General features: G+C 45.4%; 1 protein-coding gene across 1 annotated transcript; it reads right to left on the bottom strand.

Moving 5' to 3' along the window:
• Nucleotides 1–5032: 5032 nt before the first annotated feature.
• LOC141984628 (protein CLN8-like) lies at nucleotides 5033–17457 on the bottom strand. The gene is made up of 3 exons (XM_074947779.1): nucleotides 17047–17457; nucleotides 13314–13967; nucleotides 5033–10684 (listed from the first exon to the last, which is right to left on the bottom strand). The coding sequence occupies exons 2-3, from the start codon at nucleotides 13854–13856 to the stop codon at nucleotides 10361–10363; spliced, it is 867 nt and encodes a 288-aa protein (XP_074803880.1). The 5' UTR covers nucleotides 13857–13967; nucleotides 17047–17457; the 3' UTR covers nucleotides 5033–10360.
• Between the last annotated feature and the right edge of the window lie 1302 nt (nucleotides 17458–18759).

Below are 18759 nucleotides of genomic sequence, written 5' to 3'. Positions count from 1 at the left end.
TCTCTTGCCCCTGTTCACAAGTAGATAGTGGCAGAGAGATCCTTCCCTTTTGGTTTCAGAGTAGCAGCCGCGTTAGTCTGTATTCGCAAAAAGAAAAGGAGTACTTGTGGCACCTTAGAGGCTAACAAATTTATTTGAGCATAAGCTTTCGTGAGCTCCAGCTCACTTCATCAGATGCATTCAGTGGAAAATACAGTGGGGAGATTTATATACATAGAAAACATGAAACAATGGGTGTTACCATACAAACTGTAACCAGAGTGATCACTTAAGGTGAGCTATTACCAGCAGGAGAGCCGGGGGGGGGGGGGGGACCTTTTGTAGTGATAATCAAGGTGGGCCATTTCCAGCAGTTGATAAGAGCGTCAACTGTGGATGTGGATGGCTTACAGTCCTTCTGCACCGTCTGCTGCCAGCCAAAGATGTAAAAGATAGATGGAGTGGATCAAAACAAGAAATAGACCAGATTTGTTTTGTACTCATTTGCCCCCGCCCCGTCTAGGGGACTCATTCCTCTAGGTCACACTGCAGTCACTCACAGAGAAGGTGCAGTGAGGTAAATCTAGCCATGTATCAATCAGAGGCCAGACCAACCTGCTTGTTCCAATAAGAACAATTACTTAGGCGCACCATTTCTTATTGGAACCCTCCGTGAAGTCCTGCCTGAAATACTCATTGATGTAAAGCCACCCCCTTTGTTGATTTTAATTCCCTGTAAGCCGTATCGTCAGTCGCCCCTCCCTCTGTCAGAACAACGGCAGACAATCGTTCCGCGCCTTTTTTCTGTGCGGACGCCATACCAAGGCAAGCATGGAGGCCGCTCAGCTCACTTTGGCAATTAGGAGCACATTAAACACCACACGCATTATCCAGCAGTATATGCAGCACCAGAACCTGGCAGAGCGATACCGGGCGAGAAGACGACGTCAGCGCGGTCACGTGAGTGATCAGGACATGGACACAGATTTCTCTGAAAGCATGGGCCCTGCCAGTGCATGCATCATGGTGCTAATGGGACAGGTTCATGCTGTGGAACGCTGATTCTGGGCTCGGGAAACAAGCACAGACTAGTGGGACCACATAGTGTTGCAGGTCTGGGACGACTCCCAGTGGCTGCGAAACTTTTGCATGCGTAAGGGCACTTTCATGGAACTTTGTGACTTGCTTTCCCCTGCCCTGAAGCGCATGAATACCAAGAGGAGAGCAGCCCTCACAGTTGAGAAGCGAGTAGCGATAGCCCTGTGGAAGCTTACAACGCCAGACAGCTACCTGTCAGTCGGGAATCAATTTGGAGTGGGCAAATCTACTGTGGGGGCTGCTGTGATGCAAGTAGCCCACGCAATCAAAGATCTGCTGATATCAAGGGTAGTGACCCTGGGAAATGTGCAGGTCATAGTGGATGGCTTTGGTGCAATGGGATTCCCTAATTGTGGTTGGGCCATAGACGGAACCCATATACCTATCTTGGCACCGGAGCACCAAGCTGGCGAGTACATAAACCGCAAGGGGTACTTTTCAATAGTGCTGCAAGCCCTGGTGGATCACAAGGCACGTTTCACCAACATCAACGTGGGATGGCCGGGAAAGGTACATGACACTCGCATCTTCAGGAACTCCGGTCTGTTTCAAAAGCTGCAGGAAGGGACTTTATTCCCAGACCAGAAAATAACCGTTGGGGATGTTGAAATGCCTATAGTTATCCTTGGGGACCCAGCCTACCCCTTAATGCCATGGCTCACGAAGCCGTACACAGGCAGCCTGGACAGTAGTCAGGAGCTGTTCAACTACAGGCTGAGCAAGTGCAGAATGGTGGTAGAATGTGCATTTGGACATTTAAAGGCGTGCTGGCGCAGTTTACTGACTCGCTTAGATCTCAGCAAAACCAATATTCCCACTGTTATTACTGCTTGCTGTGCGCTCCACAATATCTGTGAGAGTAAGGGGGAAGACGTTTATGGTGGGGTGGGAGGTTGAGGCAAATCGCCTGGCTGCTGGTTATGCGCAGCCAGACACCAGGGTGGTTAGAAGAGCACAGGAGGGCGCGGTACGCATCAGAGAAGCTTTGAAAACCAGTTTCGTGACTGGCCAGGCTACGGTGTGAAAGTTCTCTTTGTTTCTCCTTGATGAAACCCCCCGCCCCTTGGTTCACTCTACTTCCCTGTAAGCTAACCACCCTCCCCTCCTCCCTTCAATCACCGCTTGCAGAGGCAATAAAGGCATTGTTGCCTCACATTCATGCATTCTTTATTCATTCATCACACAAATAGGGGGATGATTACCACGGTAGCCCAGGAGGGGTGGTGGAGGAGGGAAGGAAAATGCCACACAGCACTTTAAAAGTTTACAACTTTAAAATTTATTGAATGCCAGCCTTCTGTTTTTTGGGCAATCCTCTGTGGTGGAGTGGCTGGTTGGCCGGAGGTCCCCCCACCGCGTTCTTGGGCATCTGGGTGAGGAGGGTGGTTGGTTACACCGGGGGTGTAGCGGCAGTCTGTGCTCCAGCTGCCTTTGCTGCAGCTCAACCATACACTGAGGCATATTGGTTTGATCCTCCAGCAGCCTCAGTATTGAATCCTGCCTCCTCTCATCATGCTGCTGCCACATCTGAGCTTCAGCCCTGTCTTCAGCCCGCCACTTACTCTCTTCAGCACGCCACCTCTCCTCCCAGTCATTTTGTGCTTTCCTGCACGCTGACATTATTTGCCTCCACCCATTCGTCTGTGCTCTGTCAGTGTGGGAGGACAGCATGAGCTGAGAGAGCATTTCATCACGAGTGTGGTGTTTTTTTTTTTCTTTCTAATCTTCACTAGCCTCTGGGAAGGAGAAGATCCTGTGATCATTGAAACACATGCAGCTGGTGGAGAAAAAGAAAGGGACAGTGGTATTTAAAAAGACATTTTATAAAACAAGGGCTACACTCTTTCAGGGTAAACCTTGCTGTTAACATTACATACACAGCACATGTGCTTTCATTACAAGGTCGCATTTTGCCTCCCCCCACCGCATGGCTACCCCCTCAACCCTCCCTGTGGCTAACAGCGGGGAACATTTCTGTTCAGCCATAGGCAAACAGCCCAGCAGGAACGGGCTCCGCTGAGTGTCCCCTGAAGAAAAGCACCCTATTTCAACCAGGTGACCATGAATGATATCTCACTCTCCTGAGGATAACAAAGAGAGATAAAGAACCGATGTTGTTTGAACGCCAAACAACATACAAACATACAAACTGCAATGCTTTGTTGTACAAGGATTCCCGAGTACGTGCTACTGGCCTGGAGTGGTAAAGTGTCCTACCATGGAGGATGCAATAAGGCTGCCCTCCCCAGAAACCTTTTGCAAAGGCTTTGGGAGTACAGCCAGGAGAGCCGCGAATGCCAGGGCAAATTAATCCTTTCACATGCTTGCTTTTAAACCATGTATAGTATTTTAAAAGGTACACTCACCAGAGGTCCCTTCTCCGCCTGCCGGGTTCAGGAGGCAGCCTTGGGTGGGTTCGGGGGGTACTGGCTCCAGGTCCAGGGTGAGAAACAGTTCCTGGCTGTCGGGAAAACCGGTTTCTCCGCTTGCTTGCTGTGAGCTATCATCGTCAATCATCATCATCTTCTTCGTCCCCAAAACCTGCTTCCATGTTGCCTCCATCTCCATTGAAGGAGTCAAACAACACGGCTGGGGTAGTGGTGGCTGAGCCCCCTAAAATGACATGCAGCTCATCATAGAAGCGGCACGTTTGGGGCTCTGACCCGGAGCGGCCGTTCACCTCTCTGGTTTTCTGGTAGGCTTGCCTCAGCTCCTTAAGTTTCACGCGGCACTGCTTCGGGTCCCTGTTATGGCCTCTGTCCTTCATGCCCTGGGAGATTTTGACAAAGGTTTTGGCATTTCGAAAACTGGAACGGAGTTCTGATAGCACTGATTCCTCTCCCCATACAGCGATCAGATCCCGTACCTCCCGTTCAGTCCATGCTGGAGCTCTTTTGCGATTCTAGGACTCCATCATGGTCACCTCTGCTGATGAGCTCTGCATGGTCACCTGCAGCTTGCCACAGTGGACAAACAGGAAATGAGATTCAAAAGTTCGCGGTTCTTTTCCTGTCTACCTGGCCAGTGCATCTGAGTTGAGAGTGCTGTCCAGAGCGGTCACAATGAAGTACTCTGGGATAGCTCCCGGAGGCCAATACCATCGAATTGTGTCCACAGTACCCCAAAGTCGACCCGGCAAGGCCGATTTAAGCCCTAATCCACTTGTCAGGAGTGGAGTAAGGAAATGGATTTTAAGAGCCCTTTAAGTCGGAAAAAAAGGGCTTCATCGTGTGGACGGGTGCAGGTTTACACCGATTTAACGCTGCTAAATTCGACCTAAGTCCTAGTGTAGACCAGGGCAATCTGCCACATTAGGCACCACTGAGATTCTCAGAATGCTCGTTCAACTGCCACTTAACCTTGTGGGTGCCTATGCTTCCACTGCTCAAGTCCCCAGCTGTCTATGTTTCTGCTAGTGAACATAGGCACAGTAATCTCAGTTTAGGCAGATGGGTGCCTAGTTCATGCCTAAACCCCAGCGGGATCCTCAAAATAAGCATTCCCCCAGCTATCTCACCTGTGGGGCCCAATTGAGTAGATGAGCTCTGAGTAAAGCTAACCCCACACAAAACAGCTAGAAGAGGAGATGGTTGTGGTGATGGTGCCCCTAATAATATTTAGGCCGGTGGTTAGAGCACTCACACAGTTTTTATTTGGCTGGAGGGGTTTTTTTTTCGGGGGTGGGGGCTGGGAGGGATTGGCATCAAGGCAATTCGTTTAAGCAACATTTTAAAAACAAGTTAATGTTATTTTTTAAAAGGCTGGGATAGTACATCTTTTAAACATTGAATTGTAATTTATTTCACTAGACCTCTTCGGTTAAGATAAACCTGAAAATACTTATACATGTGTAAAGTTACTAACATGCAGGTACTCAAGTAGGGTCTAACTCAGACACAGACCACACGGCTGGGACACACAATACACAGACTCAAGGAGTAATGTCAAAGTGCTGCATTTTTAATCCCCTTTATAAAAGAAAAACATTCTGACCCTGCATTGATATTAATGATCTGTAATCATTAAATGGGCAGTTTTCACCTGTTTCTTTATAAACATTGTTAATATGAAGACCTTTATCCTTTAGTTATTCACAATTGCTGAACATGATGTTATCCTTATCAAATGTAACAAAACATTATAAATACTAAATGTATCATTTTGTGTATATACATTGCAAGCTTATTTAATCACTGCAGGTTACCAGTGGACAAAGTTGAATAGTCAAAAAGCAGACATTTCATCAGTAAAACAGTGAATGGAAGAGTCACGCAAATTATAATAATTCCACAAAATACTTTTAAGGATGCAAAGAAGCCAAAGACAGAGTGCCATCTAAAAAAATGTTATATTGTACAATGAACCCAACTACATTCAGTATTTTAAAAGACAGTTTAAACGGACTTCTAAATCCATGTCAAGTGGGAGTCTCCCTGAGGGCAAGAGTAGAGTGTTATAGAAAGAGAGGGCACGGTATATAAATCTTCTATTACTATACAAGAAGAAAAATTTGCAGGACTTGGATACAGTTGGCAATGTAGAGGAGGGCTTGAGAGTTTGGGCTGGAATCTATACAGCACGGATGTCTATGTGCTTAATGCATGATCATGCTAGGTTTGTAGTTAAAAACAAAAACACTGATTTAACAAATGAAAAGAAAACACAACACCAAGTCAATGCAAAGTACACAGCCCAGAAGAGTGGAAATCAGAACAAGATACGTGGCTGGAGTGTTTTGGATCTGTTTGAAAAGGTATGGAGCGCTGACAAGAAGTACTACTGTTGTAGCTGTGTTAGTCCCAGGATATTAGAGACACAAGGTGGTCGAGGTAATATCTGATGTTGGTCCAATAAAAGGTATTACCTCAAACACCTTGTTTCTCTAAGGAGCACTAAAATGATTAATCCTGTTCATGGGCAAAGAAAGTCTAGAGCATTGAACTGGGGAAGGGTGTACATTAACTGGCCAGCATTCAGGGTTATCCAAAAATTTTGCAAGTGATGGCAGCAACATACTACGGGCTTGATCCAACTCTTGCTGAAGTCAATGGGAGCTTTTCCATATGGGAGTGTGATGAGGTCCTCCTAAAGGAGTACACTAAGTTTTACATTAGCAAAACCTACAAATGAACGACAATTAGTCTGGGCCTACAGCAATAAAGTCTTAGCAGCATTTAGACAGGATTAATATCTCATCCTTCAGAACTAAAGAAACAAAGAAAATAGATGCTACTGGTCTAGGTCCAGAAGAAAGAGAGATATCTATATGTATCCGCGTAACAGCAATAAACCTGACCAAACTGCCTACAAGTGGCAGCATAGCTAGTACAGATAGGTAATTTTGTACACTTAAGGTTACTTGTTGAGATTATAATTTTGGAGGGATTCATGTTATACCAATAAAAACAAAAACCAGCAGGATCTTAAAGGGGAAAAGGCAAAATACCACATTTATTGTGAATACAGAAAGAATCATAGTAAGCAGTTAGTTATCACTATAACATTCCATTCAATCTCATATTTATTCACACACACACACACACACAGGTTCTGCAAGGTTGTTATCATAGTTACCAGCCTTAGAGTTGCTCATGCCAAGCCACTGGCCAGGTGGCCTGGACATGAGGAGGGAGCAGGGCCTTGTCAGATGCTCATCTGATGCTCCTGGAAGTTGGTTTGCAGAATCAGACCCCAAAGTTCTCACTTTCTAGAGTCCATTTTTACAGGAATTTCTTCCTATGCCAGTCTATGGGAATTGCTTCATCATGCTGTTGCTGAATCAATCAGCAGATGGCACATTCCTGACGGCTCTGTGCTGCCAGATGTTATTTTGTTCTTTGGTTCTCCCATTCTTGAGGCTGTTGGGTGGATTCCAGTCTGCCCTCCGGGGGTCTGGTTATTTCCACTTGACGCCTTCTTCAGCCGATGGACACTGGATTCTTAGGCTGGCACCTCCCTGATCATTCAGTTATTATTCACACCAAGCATCCATCCACATACATCCTCTATCTCTATTTTAAATCACAATTGTTAACAAAGTGAGATGAATACAACAAAAGGGTGGGGAGTCTCTGGGTGCTGTTTCTGTTGTTACAGAGTATTGCTTTGAGTCTCTCTGTGCGAGTGGTTGTTGTTACAAAGAATTGCTTTGAGAACAGATTCCGTCTTAGAATGTACTAACACAATTAGCAGCTTGCAAGTTTCACACAGAGGGAGAGAAACGGTTCCAAAAACCAAGAGACCTCTAAATTCCAGGGTATTACTAATTAAAACTATGGGGAATCAAACTCGTTTGTGATTTTAATACAGAACTTCTTTAATATGATCCAACATTCAGACCAGAAGAACTTCCTTTATCCTTTCCTTTAACAAGTTCTGAGCCTCCCTCCTTCTCCACTGCCCCTCTTCAAATAAAGCAAAAGAAAGTATACTACACCCAAGATATCTCGGTGCTCAAGGTACACTATCAAGGTGAAAGTCACATTAATAAAAATAATGCCCTAGCTACATTTTTCACAAGACCAAAGAACACTTCCTCCACCCAAATAAAAATTCAGTTTAGATACATAACATCACTCTCTGGCTCTTTTGTGTTAGCAAACACTGGTAGGTTAATAAAATTATTCATAAAATACCACTGAGGTGCAGGATGCTTTAAGAAGTATAAAATATTACAAGGTTCCTGTCCTGAGCATCTTACACTGGCTCCAGGATTATGTTAAAATTTCCTTTCTCGACCTTTTCCTAAAAAAGAAATGCTATTAAAATTGTATATATATCCGTGTAATAAAAGCTATTCTGTTCATAACAGGTTTTATAAACTCAGTTTTACAAAACCTATTATTTCCCCAATTGTTTAAAAAACAAAACAAAAAACTACACAGTTCCTTCGAGATACCTATCCAGCTGCCTAATCCCACTGGAGAACACCCTTCCAATATCCTTTTGAATCTCCAGCACTACGGCTAATCCCAGCCCCTCCAAGTGCTAAAACCAAGGCCATGCAAACTACTACAAAAATTACAAGTATATCCCAATCTCCTGTTTCACCCACTTCTGAGGGTGCTTCTCTCCTGTCCTTAGGCCTCTACAAATTCTCCAGTCTCCTGGTTTCAAGAAATTCCCCAACCTCTTTGTCTTCTCATCTCCATGTCTTCTCCATGTTGCATCTTGCTCCCAAGTGACCAGACTTGCTGAGCACCCAACACAAACCTCTGGCAGTGAGGTATGGCCTCTCTACACATTTGGGTCCCAGATTTTCTTTTCTGTTTATGAGGAATTGATTCATCCTCAGCTCTTTTCTCAAGCATTTTGTGTGTGACTTTTCTGCTCCTGAAAAGTGCTTGATTGGATTCCCTAGGGCAGCCAGTTCTTTATCTGCAGGACAGGATCAATGTGTGCCACGCTGCCCAAACAACAAGACTTTACTCTGATCTGGAGGGGCCACACCTATGGATAACAGAGTAACTGATTTTCATGGCCTCTCTCATAAGACTGCCAAAAAGGTGGGGGTTTGGAGTACTGTCCACTGGGAACTGGACTGAGACCACAAAATATATTTCACGTAGTTCATTAGACAGCCTTCAGATAACCACTCTATTGCCATCAACTGGGGCTGGATCTGAACCTAGGATCTAGAGGTGAAAGGGTCTATATCTCAGGAACAGATCTTTGATGTGTTCCCTAATACATTTCTGCTTGGGCCCCAACATCATTCTGAGCATTCAGTATTTCCCCATTCCACCTGGTATGCGTCAGTGAAATGCTTCATTTACACTACATACAATGTGCTAATTTATGCTTTTCCCTTATAATTAGGAAAACAGTGTATGTTACCCACACGTCCACATACAAAACGGTTAGGAAAATGAGCCTTGACCTAAAATACTTCCATGCGTCTTATAGAAGCTAGTTACTTTGGGAAATAAATTTACAATTAAGCAGAGTTCTTGTCAGATTGTGGGAACTGCCCCAAGCACATTTTTGTTTTTGCCAGTTTTATATGTTAAAACTAATGCATCACTCCTGCCATTAGGTGCTACTCCTGCACAGAAGAGTCTATTAGTCACTTGTCTACAACCTCAACCAGTACTGGTCCAATCAAGCCTGTAACTGGGTACGATTACTTTAACCAGTTGTCCAAGGCTAGTTAGCCTTAAACCAACAAATATTTTCTTTGTATCACGGAAAGATTTAGGGTTGTGCTAGACAGATGCTAGCAAAGTATTATCATCCTCAATGAGCCATTTTATTGTAAAGAAAATAAAGATCCTAAATAAAAAACCAAAGAAGATGCCAAAAGTATGTTGTAGGAGTGTTATCATACAGAGGAGTGTTCCTGAAGATTAAAGCTCTCTGTGTGGTCATAGAACAGGCAACAACCACATCCTTTATTTGGAGGAAACATCTGCACGAGTGAAAAAGATAGCTCAATTTCCCTCTAGTCAGCTGGCCAACCAACCAAGTTGTCAATCAGTGCCGACAGCTGGGATGATTTTGTGCAATGGACCCTTGTACACTAGAAATTGGGCTAACAAACAGCTCATTATGGACTCTTGTGGTACTTTGCATTTTCATAGATTTTTAAGGCCTGGGGATCAATATGATCCTCCTCCTGCATAACCCAGGCCATGGAACCTCACCCAGTGATTTCAGCTCTGCACCAAGCCCACATCTTCTGTTTGACCTACAGCATTCTCTCATATCTTTCAGAAAGATATCTAGTTTTGATTTAAAGGACTTCAAATGATGGAGAATTCATTATAGAATTTTATGGGCTAATGGTAAAAGCATGGGTCTGGGAGCCAGGTGTTCTGCATTCTAGTCCTACTTTTGCCACTGACTAGCAATTTAACTTTGGACAAGTTACTATCAATATCTCCCATGCATATTCAGTGGGATTAATGCTAATCTCCCTCAAGGAGGAGCTGTGTGGCTTAATTGGCTATTTGTAAAGCACTTGGAGAGTCTAAAATGAACAATGGAAGCTTACTTTTCACTGCTAAGTGACAGAGCACTGTCCAACATGAGAAAAATGCTGGCATAAATCCTGACTGAGTTAAAGATTTTGACTGTTATTTATATTATATATATATATATATAAATAAAGCAACAATTTTAAACACTTTTAATAAATGAGTATAGAATATGGATATCAATCTACCAACTGATCAATATGTTTATAAACGTCTTGTAAGTAATTCTATTTTCATGCACTCAGCAGTAAACCTGCCCCATGTTCTTCTGGCCTTATTTTACTGTTACCATAATATCTGTTGCAGCATTATAGCCTCTTCTTTTCACCTGTTTCACCATTTAATTTTCCAGAAGATCCATTTTTCACTGCTGTCTTTGAAAAGTTCCAGTCAACTGGCCTGAGGAGCTGCTGAGTCTTTTTGTATGTCCAGTATGGGTTAAGTACTATTGTAAGTGCACATAATCCAATGAAAAAGACAGTAAAATATGGAAGTCCCATATTTTCCACCACATCATTCCAATTGGAAACGCACACCCACCACATGTGATAAGTAAGGATCATGCGACAGTGAAAAAGGTGGATCATTACCCACTGGTTTGCCTTCCAAAAAAGGGTATTAGACCAGCCAATCTGGAAAAGACAACAAACAAAGAGAAATGAGATTGCTGCTTCAAGATAAGGCAGTCAGTGTTTTCTATAAATAAGACATATTTAGCTTTCCTGTTGTGTTAGATGCAAACAGACATACACATATATTCTCAATCATTTTCCTCTGGAGTGCTAAGAGGTGCTATATAAATGTGCAATCTTTTGCCCACAAGAATTATAAACCATTTCATAAACTACGGGCATCTAAGCTCCCTCTAAGCTGCGTGGCAGACTATAAAGGGTCACCCAGGCGCGCAGCCACAGGGGCCTGAAGAGGAGAGAGGTAGGGGATGGGCGGGGAGGGTGTTGGATCATATTAAAGAAGTTCTGTATTAAAATCACAAATGAGTTTGATTCCCCATAGTTTAAATTCCAGGGTATTACTAATTAAGAGGTCTCTTGGTTTTTGGTACTGTTTCTCTCCCTGTGTGTGTGAAACTTGTAAGCTGCTAATTGCGTTAGTACATTCTAAGACAGAGTCTGTTCTCAAAGCAATTCACAGAGACTCAAAGCAATACTCTAACAACAGAAACAGCACCCAGAGACTCCCCGCCCTTTTGTTGTATTAACAATTGTGATTAAAATAGAGATAGAGGATGTATGTGGATGGATGCTTGGTGTGGATAATAACTAAATGATCAGGGAGGTGCCAGCCTAAGAATCCAGTGTCCATCGGCTGAAGAAGGCGTCAAGTGGAAATAACCAAAGGACCCCCGGAGGGCAGACTGGAATCCACCCAACAGCCTCAAGAATGGGAGAACCAAAGAACAAGATAACATCTAGCAGCACGGAGCCGTCAGGAATGTGCTAACAGCATGATGAAGCAATTCCCATAGACTAGCATAGGAAGAAATTCCTATAAAAATGGACTCTAGATAGTGAGAACTTTGGGGTCCGATTCTGCAAACCAACTTCCAGGAGCATCTGACAAGGCCCTGCTCCCTCCTCATGTCCAGGCCACCTGGCCAGTGGCCTGGCGTGAGCAACTCTAAGGCTGGTAACGTGTGTGTGTGTGTGCGTGTGTGTGTAAATATGAGATTGAATGGAATGTTATAGCTATAACTAACTGCTTACTATGATTCTTTCTGTATTCACAATAAATGTGGTATTTTGCCTTTTTCCCTTTCATAAGATCCTGCTGGTTTTTATTTTATTGGTATAACAAGGGGAGCAAGTTGGGGTATACAGGGCTGCCGTGGGCCTCGGCCCCAGAGCTGCTGCTGGCAGGGAGAGGGCCTGGGGGAGTCCTCTAGCCCCAGTCCCAGGGCTGCGGCAGGTGTAGAGAGGGCTGGGGGAGGGGGGTCCTCTGGCCGCAGCCCCGAGGCAGCCTGCACCCCAAACTCCTCATCCCCAGCCCCACCCCCCGGAGCCTGCACCCCCCCACCCCAATTCTCTGCCCCAGTCCTGAGCCCCCTCCCACTGAACCCCTCATCCCCGGCCCCCCCGGAGCCTGCACCCCCAACAAGAGCCCTCACCCCCCTGCACGCCAAGCCCAACCCTCTGCCCTAGCCCTGAGCCCCCTCCTGCACCCCAAACCCCTCATCCCGGCCCACCCACACCACACCCCAACCCTGAGCCCCCTCCCACACTCCAAACCCCTCGGCCCCACCCCTGCCACACATCACCTCCATATTCGTGCACATAACAAAATTAATTCCGTACATGGATATAAAAAAAATTAGAGGGAACATTGATGGGCATACAGCATCACTTACATGCACATTGTCTTCCTCCATAAACCATTTCATGAAGTATCCAAACAAAGCACATGTCACAATATTGCAGTGGGGGCTAGTAGGGTCTGGGAATTTTGGCTACCACCACTTAGGCAAACGATGACTCTCTGCCTGCTCTAGCATCTATATGCACAAAAAGTACCTCTGCGTTTTTTTTAAGTTTTTATCAAAAGCACCTCAGAAGGGCTGAGGCGAGCTGCAGTTTTAAAGAATCCAAATATTTTAGAACTGAAGTTTAAACCACTAAGACATACCCTTTGGAACTGATTAAGGCTTGGGAAGCAGGGCTGTTTTCTTCTTTCCCTACAAGCATGGCAGATCTCTTCTAGTCTATTCTCCCTTCCCCACATCCACAGAGGATATAGAACATACATAAACACTCATGTGTGAGCACACATCTTTATCCTCCAGCAGTAATTTAATGGCCTATATCATGATTGTTGGACCTGATGAGCCACTCTCACGTTACTATTTAGACGTAATAAAAAGCCTTCTAAAATTAGAATTTAATCATCTAATTTTTGGTCCTATGCACAAGATCCCAACAAGTGAGTCAGAAAACTATTTTTTTTAAATCTCTTACATTTTGTTTCTTTGTTGTGAAATAGGGAAAACAAAAAAATGTTTGTTTTACACTAGTTAACTATTTTCAGGGTGTTCTAATTAAGGATTCTCTTGGTCAATTCATTTCCAGTTTGGAAGGAAAAAAAAAAAAAAAAATCTACCTTGATCGCAGAACTCATCTCCAAATTTGGAGGCCATTATTTATTTGTTTGCAGATATATATATTCATGGGGAGGGGAGTGAAGGGGCAACATTTTTAAAGGAAACTTCTACCACCAGTAATTAACACAAAATCATTAGCAAGTTCTTACCTTTAAAAGTACCCAGGAGAAGCAGGTTGAAGGAGTGCTCATCTCAAGTAGCAGTCCAATCAGGGGTAGATAGTGTCCAGATTTTATGTTTGTTATCAGCCCAAGAAAGCCACCAAGGGCCAGTAAATGATGAACTACCAAGAACCCATCAAACGTCTTGAAAACAATATTATTCAGATGAACGCCTACATTTTCAAGCAAAAAGAAGCCAGAGGCTATTAAGCAATTAAACCAGCTCCACTTTTGCTGTGAATACACTTTGTCAGCTTGAAAAACTGGATCTACAAGCATGGCCCACAACCCAGCTACACAACTCTGAACTCCAAACACGCCACGTGTGATAGTCATATTCCAGAAGACCTTCTCCTTTGCTGACAAAACACAATAAGTGGCACTGATCCATGAGGACAGCCAGTGAGCTAGAAGAAATACTCCCAGGTAGATGAAAAAACCAGCTGCTAGTAATGTCAAACGAACTTCCCACAGAACATAGTCCCAGTCAAATATGGCTCTGGACATTGCACCATCATTTGCAAGATTCATTTCTTTCTTCTATACTTCGAAATATCAGGAGGGAGTCTGAAGCACCTTATTCACACGTTGGTCTATTTTAAGGCTGCTGAGCCTGTGCCATTACATACAGCAGGTACCCATCTGAAATTTAAAAAAGAAGAAGAAAGGAGACTTGTAAAGAACGGCTCTGTGTGTGTGTGTGCGCGCACACACACATATAATATAAATAAATAAAACACAGGCACAGCCATTCTTGAAAAAGTCATTTATGAAAGCTCGCTAGTTTCACTACAGTAAAGAGTTTGTCCTTCCTGGTCTTTCTTCCCTTCTTGTTACTTCTACATACATAGAATAAATTTTTTTTTTTTTTTTAAATCTTCAAGTCTTCTGTTGCCTTTCAAAATCATTCCTCAGGAAGACCTAGTAGCATTAGCAAAACATCTCAACTGTCAATATTGTCAACACACTGTTAAAATAATTCGACAGTTTATCTGCCAGTTCCTTACAGAATACTTGGCAATTGTTATATGACCAATGTTTATTACTTTTAACAAGGTTCACAATTCAAGTGCAAAGAGCAACAACTACCATGGGCATATTAACAGACCTTTGAAACAAAAAAGAATGTACTTTTTGTCCGTTATAATGCGAAGCTTTTACAGTCTTTTTCTCTATTAAGTCCTATGTTGTGAAAAATAAATACAACTTTTCAAAGTTGTAAAATTAAAAAAAAAAAAAAAAAAAAAAAAGAGCATGCCCTGCTTCATAGTTCTTTCTTCTGTGAGTTGTTTTAATTATGTATGCAGGATCAGAGGTGTGCATGTTGTTTTGTTTGCAATTTGTAGTATCAGACACCAAAAAAAACAAGGCACAATTTGACAACACCTTATGCTAGTAAATGAGACTATTTACATGAGCAAGGGGCTTGCAGATCATCTGGTGAACAGAACTGTACAGTCAATTTCTGAACAGAATTAGACCACTTTCCAAAACGTCATTTATTCCTGAAGCTAACTAACAGGATAGGACATAGAGAAACAACCTCTCTATTGTCTCCCCCAGCATCACAGTAATATCATTATTAACTATATAGTCCAGAATTTTCAAACTTGAGGGTATAAAGTTACATTAAAACTTCCTCAACATGAAGTGGTTTAAATATGCTGAACTTTTTTGTTTAAAAAAATATCATAAATCACCAGTTCATTTTGCTGATGCATCAGAGTGGAGTCAGCAGTCCACCACCACTGGACACAGCACATCCTGTCAAATATGGCCATGGGAAGAACTGCCAAAAGAATATCTAATTTAACACAGTTTGGGGGGGGGGGGGGGATGCAGAAGAGGAGGCCATATGGATCGTTAATAACAAATAAGAAGATTCTGTGAAAATGCTCTCCCTCCCTGCTCCCCAATATAATAAATCACAGAAAAGGGGGACAATATCCTCATAGCTACAGAGCAAAGGAATGTTGCTTATCATCATTTACACCAGAGCAATCCCACTGCTTTGCATCTTGCACAAGTGGGAGTTAGTGATCCTCATTTGATACAATATTACACTCTCTCTGCACAGATGTATACAACTATGCAACATGAAAGCAAGTAGAGAATCAGGTCCGTTAACGTAAGTGTAAGGGGACTGTTGCCCCCTTACTAACATTCAGTGGGGGTGTTTTGATTGGCTAGCTCCCAGTACTAAAAGGGGAAGGGTCTATGGGAAACCAGGACCTTAAGACTGATAGTTCCCAGGAACAATGGGGAGAGGCCAATGCTCCAGTCAGCCTGAATGACAGGGCGGGCAGGCTAATCAGAGAGTCAGGAGGACAGGGAGGTCCCGTCCGCGTGAGCTGGAATTGCCTGGGTCAGACAGAGTGGGGCCGAGCTAAGGAGAAAGCAGGGACCCAAGCTAAGCTGGGGAGCAGAGCTGTGCCAGATCCGGAGGGACCAGAAAAGCAGCCCAGAGAGAGCAGACTTGTCCTGGGAGCAGAGCTGCAGCAACCAGAGCCAGAGGGGCCAAAGAAGCAGCTCAGGGAGCTGGAGGCAGAGCAGCAGCAGCGCTGAGACAGAGTGGTGGAGCTGGGGCTGGAGCAGTCCGGAGCTGGGTGCGGTGAGCAGCTGGGGAGAGCGAGGGGGACCCTGGGCAGCGGGCCCAGCACAGGGAGACGCCTCAGCCAAGAGGCTCTGCAGGCCAGGCTTGGATCATAACCCCGACAGGGTGGGGGCAACATGGGGAAAGAGGATCCTACCACTTAGAGTCTGAGAACATGTGGCCACCACCAGAGCAAGTGTCCAACCCACAGCATCCCTGCAGCACAGCCAGGGCCTGAGAAGAAGGCCTGGGACTTACAAGAAACAGACTGTGAGCTGCCCTGACATTCTAGAGACATTGTTTGTGATGTTCCCTGCCACAGAGCGGGTTGATACGTTCCTTTAACCTTTCCCATTTTTCCTTATTCTTTTTAAAATTAATTCTTGATTAAATAACTTGCATTTGCTTTAATTTGTATATAATGGTCAGTGGGTCAGAGAAGTGCCCAGTGCAGAGAGAGAGTGTACCCCGGAGTGGGAACACCCTAGCCCCTGTCCTAGGTGACCACAGCAGGGTTGGGGGTCGAGCCCCCCAGGAATCCTGGGCCCAGCCTTGTTGGGGTTATGAGGCCTCTGCCAGAGAGGAGAGTGGAAGGGGAGTCCTCAAGGGCAGGGAGGCCTCTGGGTAAAGGAAGTGGGAGCGAGGACTCAGATCCTTTCGCTAGCCCACTTCACCGGGGTAATGCAGAAGCCAGGAAAGTTCCCTACAATAGTGGGACTATTCCCCCGCTTACATAAGCATAGATACATTGGTGTGAAGAGAGAGCCCCAAGAACATTTCCTCTCTAAACTCCCCACAAAAAAACAAAACAAAACACACTCACCCCAACTACATTCAGAACTCCCCTGACTTCACGCAATGCCATCATACTTCCAAGATAGAGGCTTTCCTGAGCATTTAACCGAAACCAGCGGTTATCAGCGCTGTCTGATCCCCATTTCCTCCTCAGAAGAGGAAACAATACAACACACAGAAAGTATCTGCGAATGAATCAGTTCAGGAGGGGGAAACAACCACAACGAAATAACCACGTGCGGGTTCTCCGAGGCCCACCCTTAACATTCAGCAAAGCGAGCGCGATAGTTAATAAACCCCTTCTCCACCCGGCACCCTTTGCTTGCTACTTACTGGCTGGTCTGCTTCAGCAGCACGCAGGCCTCCTGCGGGCTGTGAGCTTTCTCCCCGCGGCCTCTCTGCTTTCCTGTCATGCGCTCAACACACAGCGATCAGCCGACTGCATAACAGTGAAGTCCGGGCTGCTGCTGCTGCTGCTGCTTCTGCCTTCGCAGAGGCAGCTGGAAAGGAAGTGAAGCAGCCTTGAGCCCCGGCTCCCTGCTGCTGCAAAGGGGCACACCCGCATACGGGATAATGTGCAGCTGCTCCGGTCCCACCCTTTGCGTCTGGCTGACGTAAACCATCGCTCCCCCCCCCGGCGGGGGGAGGGGAGCGCAGCAAATACCCCGCCCTGGCGCTCCCCTCGGCTTGGAGCATAATTCCGCAGCGCCGGGGGGTCAGGCCAGGCTCTGCCCAGTTTCGTGTCGCACTGAGGGAAAGGGCGATCATCCCCCGCCCAGCACGGAGTCCTGACAAAACACTGCACGGTGGAGTGTGTTGTCATGGGCAGCCGCAGCGAGAACCACTGAGCTGTGGAGACACGTGGGAGCTGGAGCCGAGGGACAGACCCCTCCAAGACCCCGCTGTGGGGCAGGACGTGTGTGCGTCCTGCACAGAAATCGTGTGTCACACACGTGGGTTGGCTGTCTCGTATGTGCCCGCACTGTGGTGTGTTGTTATACCATGCCATGTTATTTTATCAGGGCTGCCACGTTTTGTGCAACTTGGTGTGGGGCATTTCTCGGGGAGAACAGTCGAGTGATTTCCCTCGCGGGGGCGGGGGGGGGGGCAGTAGGAGCCAGGGGTGTCCAGGGAAATCGGTGGGGATTAGGGTTGTGGAGGGAATCGGGGAAGGACAAGAAGTAAGATGCTTGGGGTTTGTTGGGAAGGGAGGAAGAGAATAAATTAACCGGCGTGGGGAAGAGCCCGGACCAGCTGGTGTCCGGAGACAGGAGGTCGGGAAGCTTTGCGATCCTCACGCCTGCCTAATGCGGGGGATGTTTGGAACAGCATCCCCCAGCTTGCATTTCTTCCAGTTATCTAGCCCCCCTCCCCAGCTCCTTTCCCTGTCTGCCCATCCCCCAGCTTTTCTTCTCCGGGAGTTCGCGTCTCGCTGTTGCCTGGGGCGCCACCATCTGATGTTTGCTGCTGACAGCGGCTCACACGGGCTGAGCACCAGCGGGGGGAGTGGGGCAAGTCCTGGTTAGTGACGTGTAAGTTTGCTTTGCAGTTCTGCCCTAGCCCAATGCTGCAGCCTTTGGGTTCCTGCTTTTTTTGTGTGTTTGTTTATTTAATTCTCAAGATTTCTACCATATTAGGTTTTATTTATTTATTTAAATGTGGGGCTTAAGCAACCTGGCATTGGCCCTCAGGACAAGGTGTTATACCAATAAAATAAAAACTAGCAGGATCTTATTAAAGAGGAAAAGGCAAAATACCACATTTATTGTGAATACAGAAAGAATCATAGTAAGCAGTTAGTTATCACTGTAACATTCCATTCAATCTCATATTTATTCACACAAACACACACACACACACACACAGAGGTTCTGTAAGGTTGTTATCGTAGTTACCAGCCTTAGAGTTGCTCATGCCAAGCCACTGGCCAGGTGGCCTGGACATGAGGAGGGAGCAGGGCCTTTCCAGATGCTCATCTGATGCTCCTGGAAGTTGGTTTGCAGAATCAGACCCCCTTAAAGTTCTCACTTTCTAGAGTCCATTTTT

The sequence above is a fragment of the Natator depressus genome, chromosome 3 (genome assembly GCF_965152275.1).
Source record: "Natator depressus isolate rNatDep1 chromosome 3, rNatDep2.hap1, whole genome shotgun sequence".
NCBI lineage: Eukaryota > Metazoa > Chordata > Testudines > Cheloniidae > Natator > Natator depressus.
The sequence above is the reverse complement of the archived record's forward strand: the minus strand, read 5'-3'. Positions and strand labels throughout refer to the sequence as shown.

Excerpts from the sequence above, each read along its gene's own strand:
- LOC141984628 (XM_074947779.1), bottom strand. The coding sequence starts at position 13,856 with ATGAATCTTGCAAATGATGGTGCAATGTCCAGAGCCATATTTGACTGG. Across the intron at positions 10,685-13,313 it reads TCTCCTGGGTACTTTTAAAG|ATTGGCTGGTCTAATACCCT; the intron begins GTAAGAACTTGC and ends TGTCTTTTCCAG.